Source organism: Drosophila erecta, unplaced genomic scaffold (genome assembly GCF_003286155.1).
Source record: "Drosophila erecta strain 14021-0224.00,06,07 unplaced genomic scaffold, DereRS2 tig00000092-arrow-pilon, whole genome shotgun sequence".
NCBI lineage: Eukaryota > Metazoa > Arthropoda > Insecta > Diptera > Drosophilidae > Drosophila > Drosophila erecta.
In genome coordinates this window covers 17,580,900-17,602,587 of record NW_020825207.1, presented here as the reverse complement: position 1 = coordinate 17,602,587, position 21,688 = coordinate 17,580,900, and the positions used below count along the sequence as shown (strand labels likewise).

The 21,688-nt window shown below is 42.3% G+C and overlaps 4 protein-coding genes and 1 pseudogene across 4 annotated transcripts; 2 read left to right on the top strand and 3 right to left on the bottom strand.

The window, feature by feature from the left end:
• The first annotated feature begins 831 nt into the window (after positions 1-831).
• On the top strand, positions 832-7,748 carry LOC26526007 (annotated as a pseudogene).
• LOC6549339 (uncharacterized protein DDB_G0284459) lies at positions 3,757-5,197 on the bottom strand. Its single transcript, XM_001974283.3, has one exon. It carries the CDS (start codon positions 4,994-4,996, stop codon positions 3,953-3,955), a length of 1,044 nt encoding a protein of 347 aa, XP_001974319.1. The 5' UTR covers positions 4,997-5,197; the 3' UTR covers positions 3,757-3,952.
• Positions 7,749-7,818: 70 nt separating the features above from the next.
• Positions 7,819-8,503, bottom strand: LOC6549341 (membrane magnesium transporter 1). The gene is made up of 3 exons (XM_001974285.3): positions 8,288-8,503; positions 8,166-8,218; positions 7,819-8,096 (listed from the first exon to the last, which is right to left on the bottom strand). The coding sequence occupies exons 1-3, from the start codon at positions 8,367-8,369 to the stop codon at positions 7,902-7,904; spliced, it is 330 nt and encodes a 109-aa protein (XP_001974321.1). The 5' UTR covers positions 8,370-8,503; the 3' UTR covers positions 7,819-7,901.
• Positions 8,504-8,864: 361 nt separating this feature from the next.
• LOC6549342 (EF-hand domain-containing protein D2 homolog) lies at positions 8,865-18,669 on the top strand. Its single transcript, XM_001974286.3, has 2 exons — positions 8,865-9,514; positions 17,419-18,669. Exons 1-2 carry the CDS (start codon positions 9,276-9,278, stop codon positions 17,831-17,833), a joined length of 654 nt encoding a protein of 217 aa, XP_001974322.1. The 5' UTR covers positions 8,865-9,275; the 3' UTR covers positions 17,834-18,669.
• A 19-nt stretch (positions 18,670-18,688) lies between these two features.
• On the bottom strand, positions 18,689-21,539 carry LOC6549343 (zinc finger protein 628). Its single transcript, XM_001974287.3, has 3 exons — positions 21,355-21,539; positions 18,992-21,297; positions 18,689-18,926 (listed from the first exon to the last, which is right to left on the bottom strand). Exons 1-2 carry the CDS (start codon positions 21,423-21,425, stop codon positions 19,080-19,082), a joined length of 2,289 nt encoding a protein of 762 aa, XP_001974323.2. The 5' UTR covers positions 21,426-21,539; the 3' UTR covers positions 18,689-18,926; positions 18,992-19,079.
• Positions 21,540-21,688: the final 149 nt, after the last annotated feature.

Sequence of the window (21,688 nt, the reverse complement as noted above, 5' to 3'; positions counted from 1 at the left end):
AGAACACCGGCATGTGTAGCATTAAAGAGCTCTTTATCTTTATTCATGAGAAGTCGCATAAATACAATAAGTAATAATAATAATATATGTAGATATAAAAATCGTATTAATTTCTAAGGTAAGCGATGTAAGAGCATATTTGTTTGATCCAAGAACGAAAATTTAAGTTCAAGAATAATTCAAGACCGAAACTATGGATTTCAGAACAAATATTCTTGAACGTTTACAATTATATACAAGAATGTCTCGCTTGGATCTTTAAGCAGCCTAAAGATACAAGACGTGTAGCTAAGGCAAATGCAATTAAGTCCGTTCCTCGTAAAGTGAAAGGGTTACTAGATTGATTGAACAAGGAAGGGTTCGACCCTGCAAAAATCCTGGCTCAGTTTCACTAGCTGAGTCAATCTGGCTATCATTCTGGGTATCCAACAGTAGAGAAAATGGACACGTTCTCCCTTGTTAGATCATAATTACATTTTGTTTATTAAAGGAACTAAAGTCAACCCAGAGGGCAATAGAAAGGTTGTTTTACGTGTAAAAGCTGGACGCCTAAGCATCGCAAGCTATTGCGCCCACACTTTTATATTTTTACCCTTGCTGAGGCTATATTGATTTCAGATTGCAACGCATATTTAAGTATACAAATTCGCAAAAGTATTCTTTCTATTGCAGGTAGTATATAAGTCGGAACGAGGCATTATACATTTTATATATTATTACAGCAGGGGCAAGCCGAAGCTTGTTTTAATTGAAATACGAGTATGTATTTACTATTATAATTGTGTTCAATTTTCCACCGGAGAGCTCGGAAACAGTAAGCTTGATGAAGTAATGGAAAAACTTGACGGCATGGGTTAATTTTTTCTATTTTCCTAAAGCTCTAAAGTAACCGCAGGCCTGTGGTAACTATCATCGCATGTAAATAGCGACATACACACCTACAATTATAATCACACCTGGGAATCGTAGTTATCAGCCAAAAGAGAACTGACTGGCTCCGGTTATATACACATACATACATAATCTGTGTAGAACAGATAAGCGCTGCATGCGGAGAGCTTGGTGAAGTTCAGGTGAAAGTGATTACGCGAATGGGGGTTAGAAATATGGTTAAACAGTGAGAAAGCCAGTTAACCAACGGTGGTCGATCCAGCCAGTCCGACATTTCAGTTAAAAAGTAAGACAGAACTTTGGCCCTCCGTAAGTTGCCTTTTTTTGTAGTTTGTTATTTAAATAATTTAAATAATTGAATACATCATTGCTATTGCAGAATGCTATTCGTGCAAGTAAACGACAAATGAGTCTGGAAACTGTTTAACGAGTCCATTAACTCAGGAGACAACATCCTGCGATAATGAGTGCTATACCCTTATTAGCTCAGGTGAGTTTGTATGACTCATGAGCGACTATTTAATATTCTTAGACAAGGGTAGTGGCCCTGTTATCGATCAGTGCAGGCAAAAGTGATAAGCGATTATCTCTGTTAGCTATTGACAGCTAATCAAGGATCAATTTCTTGATCTCAAGGATCTTTTCCTATTTCGTGCGGAACGAAAAGGCTTATGACGTAGTGACTCATTCGCCTGATACTCTTGCTCAGCGTAGCTTTTTTAATTCGCGAAATCTCGTCGTTTATACCAGGAATAGTTCATATTAGGATTCATATGAACCATTTTCCCTTGGCATTCAGTGATTGATTTTCTCTATTTCAAAAGGAACTTTAACTCGAGGCTGTGTGTGCAGCTTAGCATCCTGCTCGTCCTGCACAACAGACAATTGCAACGCGAATGTGGTGTGCCAGGAGTGCTTTGGTTCCACGAGTGTACCACGAGCAACGTGACGGATACGGTATACAATTGGCCAGAGGTGCATTAATCAGTTGAATGACCCTGTGGTCAACTGCCCCAATGGAACGTGCTTCAGCGGAGTCTGGAGTAAGTTGGTAAGCACAGCGAGTCAATGCTATAGTTCTCAAAGAATTTATTTTGAAATGTATAGGCGTACTCCCAAATTATATTAATATTATGCCCACGAAAATACTAATGATTACCTTTCAACATCCTCCCCTAGATGAGCTTGGAGTACGAGGATGTTTTAGCTCTGCTAGCCAACCGATGCAGTACCAGTGCGATGCCAAAGTGGAGGCCCACCAATACGTTACGTGAACGGAGTGCAGCTGCAACAAGGATGCCTTCAATGGACCAGGCTCACTCAGGCAGGTGGGCGTGGTCGGTCTGCTGATGGGCCTTGTGATCGCACTACGCAGTGCCCTATAATCCTGCCAGCTACATTTAGTTGGCTGATCTAATCAAATTAGATCTATGAGTACTGTAAAGCAAACTTACAAAGCAACAGATTAAAAGACGTAACCTGATTATAGGAGCTGAAGCACTTTAAGATTACTTGTATAATCCAAAACAAATCATCTCAATAAAACAATGTTTCATTGTAATGCTGTTTATGGATGGTTTTGCTTATGATTTCTTTGATGGCTAGTAGAAAAGGTTTCAAAATGCTTATCAAAACGGCTGCCAAATACATAAACAAATAATAAGGCTTATCAACCGCAATACAATTAATAATATACTTTGTATATACATACGTGTATATGTATACATTTATTGCAACTATAAAAATGACAGGTAAGTGGTTAAGGTGCAATAAAGAATACGCCAAGCAGAGCAATTTGGTAATGTCGCAGAAAGTTTTCCAAGAAAATTGGCATTCTCAGGTAAACTCATTATTAATTGTAGTCAGCATGGCGAGATCGCCGAATTACAAAATGTAGGTTTAACATGTTTAACATTGATATCCATTATTAGGTTGAATAGGCTTATAATAAACCGAGGGTGCATTTTTTACTCCTATAGAGCCATCCGGTTAAACAGAAGATCATTAGACTTGAGCATATTATTCGCGAAGCTGCATTCGTCACTAATCCATTTCGATCTATTTCCACATAGTTGCAATCATCAACGAAACACTTTTCGCAGAGTTTTTGATGTTTCTTACAGTGTACCAGCGCACTTTCGTCCATGTCGGAAATGCAACTTCTCTCAATATAGCCATCTGGTCCTCCAGGGCGGTTGGGAAAGTAGAAGAACATAGATACGCAACCGTTCACTTCGCCCAATTTTGTGGTGCACATCTTTTTACCCTTTTTGGTTCTTGTTTTACCCTCATTGATAGAGCAGTATCTGCAACTAAGGCAACTTATTGGCGGAAAAACAGTTGTTGTTTCCGCGACTGGTGCCGAAGCTTCCTCCATTCTAGTGGGCTCTGCTGGGCTCATAGTGTACACTTCACTTGGTTGCACCTGGTGCACTCCCTGAACTTCAAAGCATGATAGAACAGTAAATAAAATAATATTCTTGGAAAGCATATCCATTAAGCAAAAATGCATTTAGTTTCTTAGTTTCAACTGTGGCTCTGCTGTGCCGTGCTTATAGACACGCTTCGATGACCTGGCTAACTGCATCTAGGTTTTGTTGAGCCATTTTATATGGTTTAAATGATGTGGTTTCTGGAAATGGTCTCAAGGGACCAAATTAAAAACCCAATCCCAGTATCCCTGTTCCATTAAATGGCTGCTGAACACTTAATGGCTCGAACAATAATTATCCAAGTAATATAAGTACTAGTTATGTTGTCGATATCCTTGCGTTTTTTACAAATACAAATAACTCAATATACTGTTTCGAACTTTGAATACTTTATTTTATATATACATTTTCATATTAGGTAAAATATATTTTACTATTTAAGAAAGAGAAAATCCCCATGCGTTTTCCGCTGCAAAGATATTCAAATCTGTACACAGAAATTCATTGTAATTAAGCTTATGTATTCCATAGATAAAACTAATTTGTCTAGACAGACATGCCTATCGATTTTTAAGTACCTCAATCTCCATTTACATTTTAATTGTGATGACTCAGAACATAGCGGCTGGTTAATAAGCCACCTGCCAGCTAAGCAAACATATGCCCCAGATGAGCACTGGAACCTCCAGATGATGGGTGACTGCTGCAGAGACTTCATATTCTGTCATATTGTGAACATTACAATTGTCCTCGTAGCACGTGGGGCACAACTTCTCATTGTCAACGCAATAACGAGAGAGCTCCATATCTAATTCGGATACACAGCCCCGATGCAGGAAATACTTTTTCCCCGGAACAACATTGGGATCAACGAGAAGTATGGTGCGACATCCATTCCTTTTTCCGGGTATCGGCCCGCAGAGGGACTTGGTTTCGTTGGTGATCGTTTTGTTGCAGAACATGCAGGAGTAGCAGCTCAGAGGTTTTTGTTCTGGGTCTGGAACTGGGGGCTTGTGTGGTGCCAAGGTGGTTTCGTCTGGGGGTGGAGGTGACGGTGTGGTGTCCGCTTGGGGCCCATCAGCCGGGTAATCGGGTGATGGTTCTTCAGTTTTGTTCGTGGTTTGGGACTCCAAGCTGCTCTCTGGTAGAGTTGGTGGGCGAGTATCGGCCGTCACTTCTGAAGATGATTCCGGAGTTTCCGTAGGCGAATGATCTGAATGAGCGGTTTGAGGATCTTTAATTGGGGTAGAGACACCAGAATTCCCGCCATCCCCTTCTGGCTCTTCCATGTCCCCTTCTAATTTGTGATCCGTTTCCGAATTACTGCCCACACTTGTAACTTCCGGTTCCTTCTCATCCTCTCCTGACTGGTGGCCTATTTGCCCTACTTGGCTTCCATTAGGTGGAATTTCCTGTGTACCCGAACTAGCGTCCCCAGGCTCGTGGTCATCAGTTGGGCTTTGCGTTGTGTTAAAAAAAAGCTGGCTGTGTCCTAAGGATTCTGTGTCATTTTCACTAGTTTCCATTCCCGGTACCTGATCTGCTTGGTTATCTGAGTTTTCACTTGCTAGACCGCCGCTTAAGCTGACTTCTTCAATATTGTCCTCCTGCGCCCTGCTCCATTCAAGCAGAGCAGTTAGGGAAATCCAAATGACCAGCAGTCTCATCCGCATTGTGGCCACCGATCGGTTGTAGCTTCGCAGAGCGTATGACTCGGATGGGGAATAAATCTTCAAGTGAACCCGCAGCGTGGATGTGCTTATCAGGTCTGTATCTTTTGTTATCGGTTTATCCCCGTTTTGAAGAGCTCTGCAAACAAGAATATTTGCTCCGTGCTGGCCACCGATGAGTTTGTTATTTCCGACCTGTCCCGTGTCTGTTTAGCTGGCAACTGAGGTCGTTGGTCATTAAAACGCCTGGACATGTGGTATGTGTACTCGAATCCCCTGATTGTCACGCAATTATCCGGTCTCTAAATTAAATCGATACGTTGGGGCGGTCGCGGGACCCTTGACCCACACTTTTGAGTAGCTCCAGACTTTCCCGCAACAAATGCGAGCCCCTGAATTATTGATGATGTGAACCTTTCGATGGAACCTATGGGACACTCCGATAATGGGGTCGAAGCACAGAGCACATTATGGTTATGACATTTTTGGCCATTATGCATATGCCGGAATTAACTTGTGGAAACCATCAAACTCACTATGAAAGGTTTCATTAGATTCATTAGGACATCAGGAAATCCTTGTTTTAAGCTATTAAATAATAATAATATCAACATTTCTACTCATGTAAGGTTTTCATGGGCCCATTTTAAGAACTCATTTAGCGAGTTAAGCTTTTTCTAGCTTATCATTATCAGTTCAGCTATATCAACTAATTATTGATAAGTCATAAACAGATTAGGGTTCCAATTTTTCAAACAAAGGTGCACTTTTTGGCAAACATTCTTTATGAGCTGTCAAAATGCATGGACTGAAGATGAATCGCCCCTCAAACTTCCAACGCCTGTTCCTCCTGCTTCTGATCCTCCTGAGAAGTGAGATATCCGCAATTTCCCACGGAAAAATGTTTACTATTGAATGGGTTTTTTAATAACAGGCCGTTCTTTTGCCATTGTTTGTTACCACTGCGATTCCATGGCCCTGCCGGAATGTTCCCAGACCCTCGGAGAAGTGGGAGTTCTTCCCTACAAGGAGTGCACTACCGAGCTGACGTGTGCCATGTCCATTGGTAAGTGCACCTAAATGTGATATGTCATTGATTCTAAATAGAGGGATAGTCAGCAATTTTATAGAATCTATTTTTGCATTTAATTAATTTTTAAATGTTTAGTTCATTCATTGTTTCCAAACCCACACTTAAGGAGGGCTTACCGATACATAAAAATTACTTGAAATATTTAGTAAATCAGATCTTTTAATACCATAAATCACACAAAAACTAGTGGACTCCATCACATACCGCGGCTGTGGAGCAGAAACCCCCATCACAGGAGCAGCGTACTCAAAGACTTGCTCATCAAACCTGTGCAATGCGGGTGTCTATCCGCCTGGACGACTAAAGTGTCATCATTGCGCTGGACAGGAATGCGTGGCGGCTCCAGCAGCTAAACCAAAACCCTGTCGCTATCATTTCGAAGAGGATCAGTGCTACACGGATGTTATAAGTTCTTCAGATGCGTACAGGGGCTGTGCCTCCGAGCAGAATCACACGCTGTCCATTGCCGCCAAACTGTGTGACATCAATGGCTGCAATGAAGACCAAGGAGCTTGGATCCAAGTCTGCGCCAGCTGCGATTCTGTAATCGGCAGGGGCTGCAAGATAGATCTCTTTCAGGTCAGCAACAGCAGGTGCAATGTGAGCCTATACGAAGAATGCCAGCAGGATGTTCTTTTGGGTGAGCAGGAGGACAAGTACTGCTTTAGCTTTCGAAGATTAAGCCGCGTGGTGAGAGGCTGCTCTACTAAAATGCCCTCAGATCTCGAGCCGTATGTAGAGCAGTTTGAAAAGTGTAGAGTTGGTGACCATTGCAACGCAGGCTGCATTACGCAGCAGAAGTGTTTAACATGCAACTCCGTGGATCAGAAACTTTGCCGGACAAATATTACAGCTATATCTAATAGCACTTGTAGCTCCGCTGAAGCTTCTTCCTGTTTCTCCTGTGAGTACTCAAACTGGAGTATTCAACGAGGTTGTGGAGCACCGCCGACAAATCCTCAAATCACTAAGTGCTATGAATGCGATGAAGGCACTGGGTGTAATAGTAAAGATTTCACCCGGTGCTATCAATGCAGCACAGATCTAGCGGGAGCAGGCTGTGCAAATTGGGAAAGACCAGGCGAGATATACATCGAAGAATGCGCTGAGCCAGGTGCACCATGTGTGGTGGTTTCCTATAACAACGGCACCACTGCGAGAGGTTGCCAAACATCGGACTTCAGCTGTACTTCCGCAAATGTGGCCAGCTGCCGACCATGCGAAGGAAGTTTCTGCAACAAAGGATCATTTCCGGAGAAGCGTCTTTGGTGTCATCAGTGTAGGGGAGTGCAGGACTGTGAGGAGATCTCCAGGGGACAAACTGCTTTGCCTTGTCCGCTTCCAGCGAATGAGCCAGAGAATCAAGAATTGGCCTGCTTGGAGTATTTTGACATCAACAGTAAAGAAATTGTAAGAGGATGTCGTTCCAATTCCGAGTTATACTATGAATGCCTCTTAAGAAGTAACCACCTCGACAGTTGTCGCACATGTCATAGTCAGGCATGCAATAATAGTCCTGGCCAGGAGTTAAGAGCTGCTTATGAGCTGGAGACCAAGGCACTGTCCATGTTCCAAAGCAAGAGTTCCGCAATATCTATCAAATTTGCAAATTTGGGTTACGGAATTTGGTTGTTGCCAAGCGCTATCTATATTTTGAATTGAGATAGAACCTGAATGAAATCAAGTTCCTAAAGTTGATTTATGTTGCAATATCCCTAATGAGAGCCTGGTAATTTCTTGATCTTTAGCGTTATCTATATTGTAACTTGCAGAGACTAAAAATAAAATGATAGCAGAACTTAAAAGGAAGGCCTCTTATTCCGGGGGCGTATAGCCAGGATTCAAGGCACGACCACGGTGATTAAACGAATAAAACGAGGGGAAGTTGCCCAAGGTGTCCCAAGTTTTCTGTTGCATGTCCACGGTGGCACGGATCTCCTTAAAGTTGCCAACCACTTCGATAATGTTGTAAATCACAATCACCAAGCTGATGACGGTCTGCAGAATAATCTAAGGATTGTCAAAGGGAAACCTCTCGTGAGTAACCATGGTAACACCCTGAATGCCTCTGAAACTCACATCCAATGGCAGGCTAGTCCATTCCTGCTCCGTTAGCCTCAAATAGGTGCGATCTGTGGAGTATGTAAATGCGGCACTTAATGGGGCAAAGTTTATTGAGCACTACATTGACGGAAACTTACGATGGGCAGCAGAAAATGCAGCGTGCGCCAGGCTGGCAAATCCGGCAATCAGCAAAAGTTTGTTAAACAATTTACTGCCCATTTTTTATTGAACAATTACGAATTACAATCACAGTCGGAACAATTTGCTACAAAATTTTGCTAAATTGCTATAAAAAATGCGGGCACACCAGGGGATGGACCTTTGCCCGATAGTTTAGGGTTGTCTGTATACCTCAAATCTTTTAATAATTAAATTTATACTCGTAATACATTTTAATATTGAAATTTGAACACCTCCAAAATCTATAAAGTTCAATGCTCATATCACCATATTCATATACAAATACAAAATATATACCCACATTTCGGTTAAGAAATACCAGCTTGAAAATAAAAATCGATTGTTCATCTGCTCCATGGAAATAATGTTTAATATACAAAATTATTAAAAGAATTTATTCATTGAAACCGCTACCTATATAACTATAAGGTATTTCAATATCTGAAATTTAAATCATATTAGTATTTCGATATTTACATTTACCTATCGCTTCAAAATTCAGCTGAGTTGGGTATTTTTTTACCGAGCACGGTCACACCCAAAAAGTCGCCGCGCCCGCTGGTATATTTGAACGCTCGTGTCACGGTCGCACTATTCGTCTCTCAGCGTTCAGAAGATTCGGAAGTCGCGGCGGTTAAGGTGAACATTCGGTGTCCAATAAGAAAGCCAACCTGCAGCAGAAAAAAAACCGGCATTTCAAACGCATCCTGCAACTGTTTTTTCCAAGAACAAAAACGACTCAGGGCCACGCCTCACGCCAAAGCTTACGTGCAACGAATCCGTGTGTTTTCCTGGCGCGTCGCCGTATTTGTGTGTGTATCCCGACGTCTCTTTTACGGTCCTTTTTGCGTGGGTGTGCCAAAAAGGAAGAGAGAGAGAGAAAAGGCAGCAGAAAAGGGCAGGCAAATTCCAGCACATTAAAGCGAGTAAACAAGGTTCGACACAATGTCCGTTTCCTCGAACGCCTCCTCCGCCTCCAACAAGGACAGCGTGGACAGCCCCAGCAGCACCACCAACACGGACAGCTCCGAGCTGACGCACATACTCAATCGGCGCCAGGAGATTATGGAGTCCCAGGAGGCGGGCATCGAGGTGCGACGCACCTACAAGGTGGTCAACGTCTACACCGACTTCCCCGAGTTCTCCCGTAACCAGATCAAGGACTACCAGAAGACCTTCAATACGTAAGTGAAGGCCGTTGAGTAATCTTTACTTTTGGGAATATAATATTGCGAGAATTATGTTTTCTGAATAGGAGATAACATATTTTTTTTTTATCTTGAAAGCGGTTGAAATTTTAATTAATAAATAAATACAGCTCACGCAGCTTTAAAAATATGAATCGAGCATAGTAAGTGTAATATGATTAAACGCGTGAGACACACACTTATATGTATATTACATACATTTGAAATGTAATAATTTTTTTTGCAATAGAATTCAGAATTAGAAAACAGTTTGAATAGGGCTTTCGATCTGCAAAAGGTCTTGTTTGCAAGCCTCCGCACTCCTTTCACCTGAAACGGCCACTTTCCCAGGCATCTCACCGCATTTGCGTCTCATTAGATGGCAACATAAAACTCATGCGCCTAATGGGCATTTAAATTGCATTTACTGCAGCCCCTCCTTGCTGCCTCCACCCTCCCCTGGTCCCCTGTGCAATGGGGCATGACTCACAAGTACTTGCGGAGCAGTTTTGTCCCAGTCACTGGCTCATTCCCAAGTCGTGCTCCCGTCGCGCGGATCATGAGTCAAAAGTGGTTTTCTGCCCCAACACTTTCAAGCGGATTCAATTATCACACCACAGTCGAGCTCCCTTAAGTGCACTTCTCAGTAAGAAAAGCCAATCTTATAAATAGCCGATTGCTTTCAAAATGTTATACATATTATATATATAAATGATATCTTTTGTGTTTCCATAAGTAGGTTTTGAAAATATTCATTAGTTTATAAAAGGAAGAATAAGGAAAGAGCTTATTTAATAGTTACAAATAACCTTCAGAAGGGAGTACATTGATAATTGAAACAATTGTTTTTTATCGCCAAGGTTCTAATGTTCGACCTTAAGACTTAATAGCACCCATAGGGCTTATCGGAGATCACCTGTATTTGTTTATAGTTTTGCATTACCAACCGACAACGCCAACTGTCGTTAGATGGGCTTGCGAACGAAATGTGTTCCGAGGTTCTCCCTTGCCCAGTTTCCTAGTCTTGTGGTGGATCGGATTAGTGATGGCCCTGCTTGGGTTTCGCTCAATCAACCGCAGCAGTATTGCGCAACGGTTAGTTAGATTAAATCTCTAGAATTGTTATGTTATTTAAATTCAAGTGGTCGGCACGTAGCTTGTCTAGGCTGATAAGTTATCTCGGTTTCATCCGAGCCATTTCTTTTACTCAGCTGATTAGTGGAGAATCGCCAAGCACCTGTCATCTCTCCTAACTGATTCATTTTTTACTCAGCTGAGGTGAGGCTGAATCACTCGGCAGATAAAAAATACAATGGCAATAACAATTAGCACGCTTAAAACAGTAACTGGTTTCGCTTACCTCTATTATTGGCCAGCCAATTAGGAACTTTCTTATCCTGGCCTAAGGGTATCTTAAAGCTTCTTATTGGCTTCCTGATTGTGTTCCACCCCAAAAATCTGTTTCCTTGCATCTGGGCCAAAGCTTTGAGCTCTGAAAAATGGTCAAAACGTAAAAAACCTGCATTATGGCAATGCGAACGTGTTCTGCAATTGTAAAGTAATGTACAGACAGCAAAAAAGATAAAAACCAGAAAGAAAAACTCCATGCAGTCTGGGAAATACTGGGTGCATGTGCCACAAAAGGCAGACAGACAAGAGACTTTTGGACTACTATTAGCTAATGTGGTGGGTTACATATATGGATTATAAGATTCGATTAGGACAGAAAACAATTGTGCTTTGATTATACAATTGTCTCTTTTGGGTCTCAAATGGAGGAAATAAAAAAAAAAAGTTGGTATACTCGAAAGCAGAAGTAGGCAGATAAAATCTTAAGATTGTTATGTTAAATTCGCTGAAATATGGACACTGGTTAGCTTTTATTTATTCAAGAAATGACTACATATTTAGAACAGTTTTTTAAGAAGGGGTTTCAAAGCTGATGCGACATTTCAGAATATCATCACAGTAAGTTCTTAAACATGTTTTTATACATTGTATTCTAGTCTCAACGAACAGACAAGACGCAAACAAATTTTTCATGAGGACTCACTGTTGGATTTACTCACGTACTTTATTGAATTATCTCTCTAGACTTTAGTGCTTTTGTCTACGCGACCAAATGTCAGCAGACATTTACCCCGGTAGCTTGATCTTCTTGGTTGTTTTGCGTTCGGAACTTTAAAATAATTATAAACACAAAAACCAAAAAACCGAAAAACCGGCTGAAATAGCGCCTTTTTGCCGGCCCATTTGGCATTTCCAGTCACGTTGGATCGTCCGGCAACTAAAGAGATGTGCTAAACTGGCAAGTTTAAAGCGCTCAAACCCGATCGGTTTTGATTAAAACTGCTATATATTCGAGAATCGAAAGCAAAACGCCGTCTGAGTCACGCATTGAATTCGTTTTACAAAGCAATTTATATAAACAATTCGCCACTGATTCAGCCGAGCGAGCGGATTTCTGTGAACATGCCTTGCCTTCCGATAATCAAAGTAAATGCAAATGTAAACAAATTCGTTTGAAGACGTCACACTTCCAGAGGAAGCCAGTGGCCTCTCTGAAACTTCCCAAATCGATAAGGTCCAAATAATTTACTGACCAAGCCTTGTTCAATGGTATACTACATTTATACTGTGTTATATTCACATATACTCGTATAGCTCATTGCCTAACCTTTTTATCGCTCACGCAATGCATTAAGATATCTTTACAGCGTCTTTGTAGTTTGTTGAAGTTTCCTTGTTGTTTTCCTTTTGTAATACTCCATTTTCCGCACGGATGTCTGCTGAATATTTAGAGATTTGAAGCGGCACTAACTTCCGGGAGGCGATAAACTGCAGAATTATATCGATTATTGCAGTGGCGTCGCAAGTCTGTCAAATTTCATTAAAGTGCTGAGTTCTTGCTTTCATGGAGATTTACATGTCCGTATGTATCTACATCGTCTGTTTGTAAAGATGATAGGCAGATTTCTCTACCAAACTTCTGGAAAACCAACCCCCAAGGAATCACTTACGTTTGGTACTTATTACAGTTGCAATTGATTTAATTCTGCATAGACATACATATGTAGGTTTTTATGACATACAGTGATTACTCATTTAGTAATATTCTCTTGCGCACGCTATATTTTCCAGTAAATACGCGTTACTCATGTAACAAATGTTACCAAATATATTAGTCAGTTATTAGCAATACTCCTATTAATATCTTCGCTTATAAAATATGTATATTGACATTAACCGGAAACCCAAAAATGATAGATATTTCATTAAAGGCCAATTAAATTCAAAGTTTATGAGAAACATTGAATTGTTCAATACACCCACAAAAATTTGCTAAATTGACAAAACCTATTTCTTCAAAAGATGGCAAATGAGAAAGCTTCCAATTAGGGAGTGACCACTGTGGGCGTAAGGCGCTTTATGCTTCCCCCAGTTTTCCGTTGGGGGTGCTATTAATGCCAATGCTACTCGTATCGTTGGCTGTCGTCGCTCTGGTTACAGTTTGCAACTCGAGTTCATGGACAAAAAGCAACGTACTCGTACGCACTTTACAATGGGGTGGAATCCGCTTCTGTGTGGGCTTTTATTGCGGCCGCAGTGGAGAGGAGGAGAGCCTTTAATTAAGTTGCCATTGCCACCACACCACCCATTATCACTCGGGCATAACCCCTTGACTGCCCCTTTGCACTTATGCGAATTTTTTATTCCGGGGGTTGCTTTCTAGTGCAGGACTTTTGCGTTCTTAGAGAGCTTTCTCCTCGCCCAAATGCATATTTGCATTCGCCTAGGTTCATTGACACTACATTAGTTGTTCGCAAATGCTGTTTGCATGCCTGCTCTTTTGGGTTCGATGGAGATTTCCAGCGATGGAAAGCGGGTTTCCAGGCAATCGATAGCGCCGCATAATGGTACACCCCTCACATTTCCGGCTGCAGTCTCCACTTGTAATTATTTCCGCGCACATGTGCCCGACCTTTTCGCATTTGGCCAAAAATCGCGAGTTGCGAACTGCAGCTGTGGAATTGCATCCAGCTGGCGACGGGCAGTCTGGCATGTCCACAAAGCACGCTAAAGGAAAACGCAATACAAAATAAAAACCAAATTACGTACAGTAAACTAGCTGACAAAGGAGAGCCAATGACAGTGGGACCCCCTCGTGTCCATCGGCGCTTCATTGTGCGCATTGTGATTACAATTTATGCGATCTGCGGTGGCGACACAAGTTTGGGCACAAAATTAGCACAGACTTACAACCAATTATAAGGAACAAAACGAATTTATGATAAACGTGGGGTTATATTAGTTAACTTCATTTTCTAAGATCTATTCCATAATATACTATTTAAAAGCACTTCAGCGGGCATTATTGACATTACAGGCACAGTAGAATAATATCACACCACATTCCAGTGCTATTAGATTGACCACAACTGTGCCAACATATGTAGTAGCAAACACTGCTTTATTGTCGAGTGTTGTCCAGTCAATTGAGGAAATATCAAATTATGTGCGAGCCAGTGGCGCATCATCACCACTCATCGTGCAGTCATTGCGGTGGCCCCAACTTGCTGCAATTAGACATGTCATTTGTTTGTTGTCCAGTTTATTTGTTTGATTCCCTTCTGCGGAGATAAGGAGAACTCGATGTTGTGCCGCTGCTGTTTTCTCGCTTCCTGCAGCAACTAAAAATAATCAGAGATGCGACCCACGCAACGCTTTTTTTCCCGCTTCCCACCGTCTTGACTTGCTCCAATTTCGAAATGTCAAAGTATGGCGGGTTTATTTTGGGAATCCCCTACCGATTTCATGAGCCATTGGGAAGGGATTTGACAGACCCCCATTAGAAGTGGGAATCGTCGTCAAGGAATAGTTAAATACAGCTTAAACATGATTACTGTATATGATATGTGTGTATGAAATACCGCACACCCCAAATAGCTACTTTAAATACAAGTTGCCCAGTCTGCCAGCCATGTCTTTTATTGATTTACAATTTTACATACGAGTATATACCTGTATTTGAGCAGGCCATGTGCACAGGTGCATGTTTGGTTTCGAAACAGAAAACACTCGGGCGAGCGATTGAGACGATCCATACATCCAGGCCACTCACTCAGCATCGGTGGAAATAAACAAGCGATTGTGTATGCAAGACATTGTCTTTGAACACTTTTCGCTTGGATTCGGCTCCAATAGATGTGGCTACAATGATGAAACCCGCCCTATGAAGACGCGCGGTGCATTTTAAACGTATTTTAACCGTTACCGCAAAGTTCAAGAACTCAACGCTCTTCCAACTGCAAACGCGTCGAGGTTTGGATCGCACTCTCTTTGCCATTAGCCCACTTGAACATCGAGGGCACAAGAGCTCCGTTCACCATGGAGTTGCAAGTGTGAGGCAGTTGGCTGCTAATAGCGAAAACCTGTGTTCAATCTACTAATCGCCACTCAGTAGCAGTTGTTACAATAATGGGTGAAGTACTAGCCTATTCGGTAAAACTGTATTTTACAAGTTTGCTTAAGGTTTATACCACTTAAACATATTTCTAAAACCGCATGTTCAGACGTTTCGCAGTCTAGTATGCGAAGAAATGGGGGACACAAATCCATAAGCATAAAGGGTTGCTATTATTTTAACCGCAATTGTTAACAAAGTACCCGGCGAAGTACATGCATAGACAAATTTACGATGCAAATTGCGGCAGGCATAAACGGCAAGACCAATAACAATGGCCAGCTGACCCCGTTATTTGTTGAACTGTACACAAAAAAAAAAAAAAAAACTAAAGAAAATCGCATGCATCCATAGCATATAGCATACAGCATATGGCCCTGCCACAACAACAACAGAAACACCGGCCACATGCAATGGGGCAGAAAGATGTACGAACACCCCCGAAAACCTCGGAGTGTGAAGTTGCACGATTCATTGGTACGAAAACAACCAATACAAATTAGGCTAAATCCGGTGGGAGGCTGTGGGTTGGGGCAGGAACGGATGGTGTTGCCCCACATAGAAACAGCAGGTCATCGAAAAATATATACACAGAAAACATACATATTTGACTTTAAAATCTGTTCAAAAGCCATCTTCCATGCCATTGCTAATAACCAGTAGTACGATAGACCTTAAAAAACTCAAAAATGCATTCACCAATAGTTCTTGAAGGGTGGTATAGCATCTGTTCTGCCGCCATCCTTATGCAATAGGTTGCAGTCCCACCCACGTGAATACCCCCTGTAGCTGCTGCTAAATTGGTAGAATATGATTTAATAAACACAAGCGGCGTCATGTTTAATTGAATGGAGCAGTTGGAGTCTGTTGCGATTACCCCGGCAACCAAAACGAAAGCCAGACAACAACACCTTGATTAATTCGAAAGAAAACAACGAGAAACCGGCGGGCGAAAAGCAAAAGTGCCTCCAATTGTCACATTGACGCAACTCGAAGTTGGAGAAAAGAGTGCAATTGGAGTTAATTAAAGAGGCGATAGCGTAACACTGGCCGCCGTAATTGTCCAACTGGGATGGTGGCCAAAAGTGATGATGCGGTGATCATGGTGATGGTGGTGATGGTGACACCTAGCCATCATCGCAGACACGGCTGAGATGATACAATTTTCATTGCATCGGGCTAATTACTTTCACTTGCCTTTTTTTCCCCCTTTTTTTGCCCCAAACCATGGAAGCACGCAATTTGTCGATATGGATTCAATTATTAATGAAACGAAAGCGAAACTCCCATTGCTCGGCTGTAATCTAATAGATACTATTTCGTCATTAGATGGCGGCTTCTAGGCGAGCGAGAAATCGAAACTGAAAGTTGCGACTGTTGGATAACAACAAGGTGTACACACACATGTGCCGATCGTGGGTAATGGGTATTTATTGTCATATGAAGTTGCTGCTTCCTTTAGCTGATCGTATTTTTAGCAAGAGCTCTGACTAGTTTAACTAGTTTCAGATGATGATGATCATCACGAGCAGCAGCAGCAGCAGCAGCAGCAGCAGCAGCAGCATCCTTCGCCTAACTCGCAAGGTCGCTGGTTTGGAGCCTGTGCAACTAGTTTCCGCCACTTTGGATGGTGCTCGTGTGGCAAGTGTGGCTCATCTGCCGCCCGCAGCAACACGCGATTTATTCAGACGACAGCGCGTGCTTCTTGCGTTTTCTCTTTTAATATATTACACAATTAGATATTAAATGGGCTTTATTTACATTTCCATCGCATTTCCTGCCCACACTTTGGCGGAAGTTTGAACTCTTGACTCGCTGATTTCGGTCGTCGAACTGGCGATAAATGGCGAACGGGAATCGTGGGGGAAATTCTCTAAAATTATGTTTTGCACGATGAATCTGAATATATGAGTATCTGTTTTTTGAACCACCTCAATGCTTATCAACCCAAACACAGACAAAAACAGCGTGGATCAAAATTGCCTGCAATTTAATTAGGCAAAGCCCTTTATAGAGTCTCAACACAATAAACCCATATTAATTATTTTGATATCAATATGTTATGAATATCTCCACATTAACAAAGGTATATTTGAGGCGCCAGCTTTGCAAAGCTCTGGTGTGCAGACTACTCGATTTCGTGTAAACTAGGGTTGATTCCTGGGTACTATTGTTTCGCCCGCCGCTGTTGCTTGTAAATTTAGCATGAAATTGGGTTGCCCGACAACCATAATTCCCTCCCACCCACCATTTTCGCAGACAGCGGGCCACGCGACCTCTGACGCCAGAGCACCCACGTTTGCATTATCGATTGCTAATCCCCGACATTGGGAGTCTCGTGTCTTGCGGTTGGTCAATGACCAGTCACCTTCTCCTTTCTTCGATTCCCAGAGTGCTGACTAATTGATTTGCTTATTTTTACCTATCGCTTTTCCAGGTACGATACGGCTCGTGATGGCTTCTTGGACCTGCAGGAGCTGAAGTTCATGATGGAGAAGCTGGGCGCTCCGCAGACCCACCTCGGACTCAAGCAGATGATTGCCGAGGTGGACGAGGATAACGATGGCAAGATTTCATTCCGGGAGTTCCTGCTGATCTTCAGGAAGGCCCAGGCCGGGGAACTGGACTCCGATTCCGGGCTGAATCAGCTGGCCCGCCTCACCGAGGTCGATGTGGAGCAGGTGGGCGTGAGCGGAGCCAAGAACTTCTTCGAGGCGAAAATTGAGCAACAGCTGCGTACGAACAAGTTCCACGACGAGATTCGGGCGGAGCAGGAGGAGCGCCGGCGCGAGGAGGAAGAGCGGGCCCAGCGACGTCAGCAGTTCCAGCAGCGGGCAGCGATCTTCCAGTAGAGGATTTATGTTCCCCCTTAGTCTAGCGAGTAATTATCTGGCGTAGGTTAATCGAATGTGGAACTAAACCCGGGAGAAGAGAATACGCTTCGTACAAGCATTTTTCAAGCATCACATACACTAATTATATGCAAACTTATCGCCCCATACATACATATATCAACTCGATTTGCTGGCAAAAACATCTTGGGAATTGAATGTTATCTTTGACAAACGAAAATACGTTCTGGCTCTTTAAAGTACCCATAACAAATTATCAAGTATCCAAACATAATGTTCAATTTCTAAAATATATTTTCTTAAATCCAACCAAACTGAGCCACTCTAGCCACTCACATATGCATACATACGTACATAAATAACGATCATACCAAAAGCGTATTTATAGTTAACCTTTAGTTAAGTGTAAAATGTTTTAGATTAAGAACTACTTTACTGTTTGGTGTTGCGCAAAATTTCTTTGTTGAATTACGGTTTTCCTTGATGGTTCTCCAAGTGTATGCTTTTTACTTTATGATTTTGTACTTTTAGTGCCATTTTTATGTTCTTCGTTTTAGTTGTGTTAATAAAATTGATAGTTATGTTAAGCAAATCAATTTGTGAGCTTCAACCTTCTTTGTACATACTAATCCTGTGTTGGCAGTCAATCTTACTTTCTGTTGCATCAGTCTAAAGTAAAACACTAAGTTTCGATTCAGTATTTCGCGTTTAAAGTTAGAGATTAAAGCAATACTAATGCGTCAAATACGAATACACAAGAAAACACACGTACTTTTAGAGAGCGTTTACTACAAACTTATACTGCAATTTAAATAAATATATGTATATAATACAAATAATTAAAATCGCCTTTAATTATTTCCAAAACTTTCAATTTTAATGAAAAAAATTGTTCCAAATTGCGAAACCTTCTTCCTGCTCAGTGAAGCGATAGTTTAAATTAGTGAAATTACTCATTACAAGTAACCTTGACTAGCACCAATTTCCTTCCCGCTGCGTACCCTTCATCGCCTTGCGTGATGGTGGAAGACCACCAACTAAGTGCCCCATGGAGTACCTTTAGCTTTAGTGCCAACATAAAGATCCAGATCAGCTGTGGAAAGAAATTTGTAGAGGCGTGCTATCGCACTTTGTTTAAGAACAACAAATTGGTCTTACCTCAAAGATCATAGCATTTAATTAGTAAATACTGTTACTAGGGAGACCATTTCCTTGTCCAATCGTGAGTCTTCTACAGGGCTTCCATTTACTCCCCGGCTGCTGGACCTTTTCGGAGGGAATGTCTGCACCTCAGCATATCGCATTTCAGTGCGTAACGATGCTGGCAAACAGGACACTCGTGCGGCTTGAGCTGCAGGTGGTAGCCCTTAATGTGTTGAGAGAGTCCGTTGCGTCGCTTGAAGACCCGCTCACAGATGCCGCACTTGTGTTGTCGTTCCGTCGAGTGGGTAATATTATGCTGGCGGAGTCCGTTGAGCGACCCAAATGATTTTTTACAAATATTGCACTCAAATATTTGGGCGGGCGTAACTTTCTTTTTTAAATTCATTGCCGTCTGCACCTTCGTTTTGGATTTTCTGGGTCTGCAATTGAGTTCATGACGACGATACAGGCGCCAGTGGGCAAAGGCAATGGCCTGGCAGTGGCGGCACTTGAAGCTCTGAAGGCGACGATGGTTTTTCAGCGACAACGATTGACATATGTATCGCATATGCTGGCGAAGACCCAAGCGCGATCGAAAGAATTTTAGGCAACCACAACAGTGTCCTGAAAAATTAGATAATATCTTTACAAAGTGTCCTTTTTGGCGACGGTGGTGTTGTAAGTTCTTGAAGCTGGAAAATCGCTTCTTGCACATACGGCAAACATAAGCTTTCCTATGCACCTTCCTCGGAGTTTTCATGTTTTTGCATTTCAGCTGCAGCTTGCGATACCTATTAGCCAGTTTTGCGTAGCTAGCAGACACTGCAACCAGTTGAGGATCTGGTGTGGGTGCTGATAGTTGAGTGGCAGTTGGTATAAGGTCTTTGTGATGCAGGAAGCTACTCTGCATGTCCAGTATATCAATCTTTTTCTTAGGTTGCTTGGATACAGGACTATTATGCCACTCCGACTGCCAGTATTCCAATTGCTCAGTGGCCATAAATCCCCTGTTGCTCTCTAGTTTCATTGGAGGGTTCATACTCAAGCTGGGCAGGCTGATATTCATCGGAGGCACACTGACCATTGGAGTGGAATTACTGTGACTGTGTGCATAATGCTGATTTAAGCTATCTATTGTTATAAATTTAGCAGTGCACAAGGTGCAGTTGTGAAGCCGAAAAGCTGCTGAGGATTCGACCACACTATCGTTGAGCACCACAATGTTGGGTTTGACCGACGTGGGTGGAACAGGCGGTGGCAAGAGTTCGCGGATCAGTGGGTTGGGTATTTGGCTTACATTGGTCACAATAGGTTTGCATGAGCGCGGTTCGGGAACTGAGGGGGGAGCTATATTATTCTGAAGAGGAGGTGGGTCAGCGGGCGGAGAAACGGCGTCTGTTGCAGCATCCGCTCCCTCCACCTTTTCCGTTTTGTACTGATGGGGGGGTAGTTGCCATTCCTCCTTTGCATAATTGTGCTCTTCAGTTAGAAGTTCATTCTGCAGCATTTCATTAGCCGTTCTTTCAGGTTGTAATCTCTCCGACTGTCCCACATCCGCATCGTCTGGAATATTGATAAACGGATCATCTAGATTTATAATTTCCATGATATCACAATTATTGATAATGTCTTGGGCATTTAGCATAGGGAAATCGCAGAACTGAAACTTTTGTTCAGTTTCTTCTTGATCACAGCCATCGTCCTGCTCCAAACCCATGTCCAGTTCATCAGGAAAAAGATTGTCCAAACTCTCGCAGGCCTCCTGTTTCACACGGACCAAGGGTTCCTGTTTAATTTTTAGCTGTCGGCGGTATTTTCTCTGCAACTCACTCTGCGCCAACATCACTACATCGATAAATTGGGAAAAACGCTCTAGTTGCAGGCAGCACTCCTGGCATATTTCTTTCGGCAAGGTGTCGTCCTGCAGAATCTGTAGCGTAGGAAAGCACTTCTGGATCATACCAAAAAGCTCAAAGCTCTTGTCAAACGAGGAGCAATTGGTGGCAGACGATCCACAAAAGCGGCAGGTGGCTTTTACACCTGTTGCTGCTGATTCGGCGGCACTGGTGAGAGTTTGTTTGTGCGTAGGCCTATTGCTTGGTGACACCTGTTCCAAGTGGCCAATTATGGAGTCTTCTTCCGAAACTCTAATTGATGGCACAGCATTCTTTTTCAGCGTTTTCCGGTTATTGCTGCAATTGAAGTCCTCATCAACAAAGTGCCGACTGCACAGCGCACTCCATTTCGAGGGCATCCACTGACCACTCCTCTGGGTAAATTCCTTCCATTTCTGTAGAAGATCTTTCCGCTTGAATGGAAATCTTTGAGCGAATAGGAGCTATAGTATTATCTTCTCAATTTAAAATCAAATCAATTACCTGTGAAATGAAATGCTTCCCGCGTGTACGTATTTATGGCTACAATTTATCACGGCGCAGTGTGCGGGCATTTTAAAATATAATGAGCCAATCAGTTGAAACAAGTTGTCAATTTTCTGTTGTTTACATCTGTAAGCAGCTATCTATTGTTTGGTAAATCAGCTGTTTTTATTTGTTTCTGCAGTGTAAGTGTTGGAAAATTCGCCTCGTAGCGGAGCGCTGATAGCGGTATTTTTCGTTCCACTAAAACGAATATTTGATTTGCATTTGTTCTTCTAAAATAGCATACTATCACATTCCGTTTCGAATCCAGGGTTGAAACTATTATGTTTGT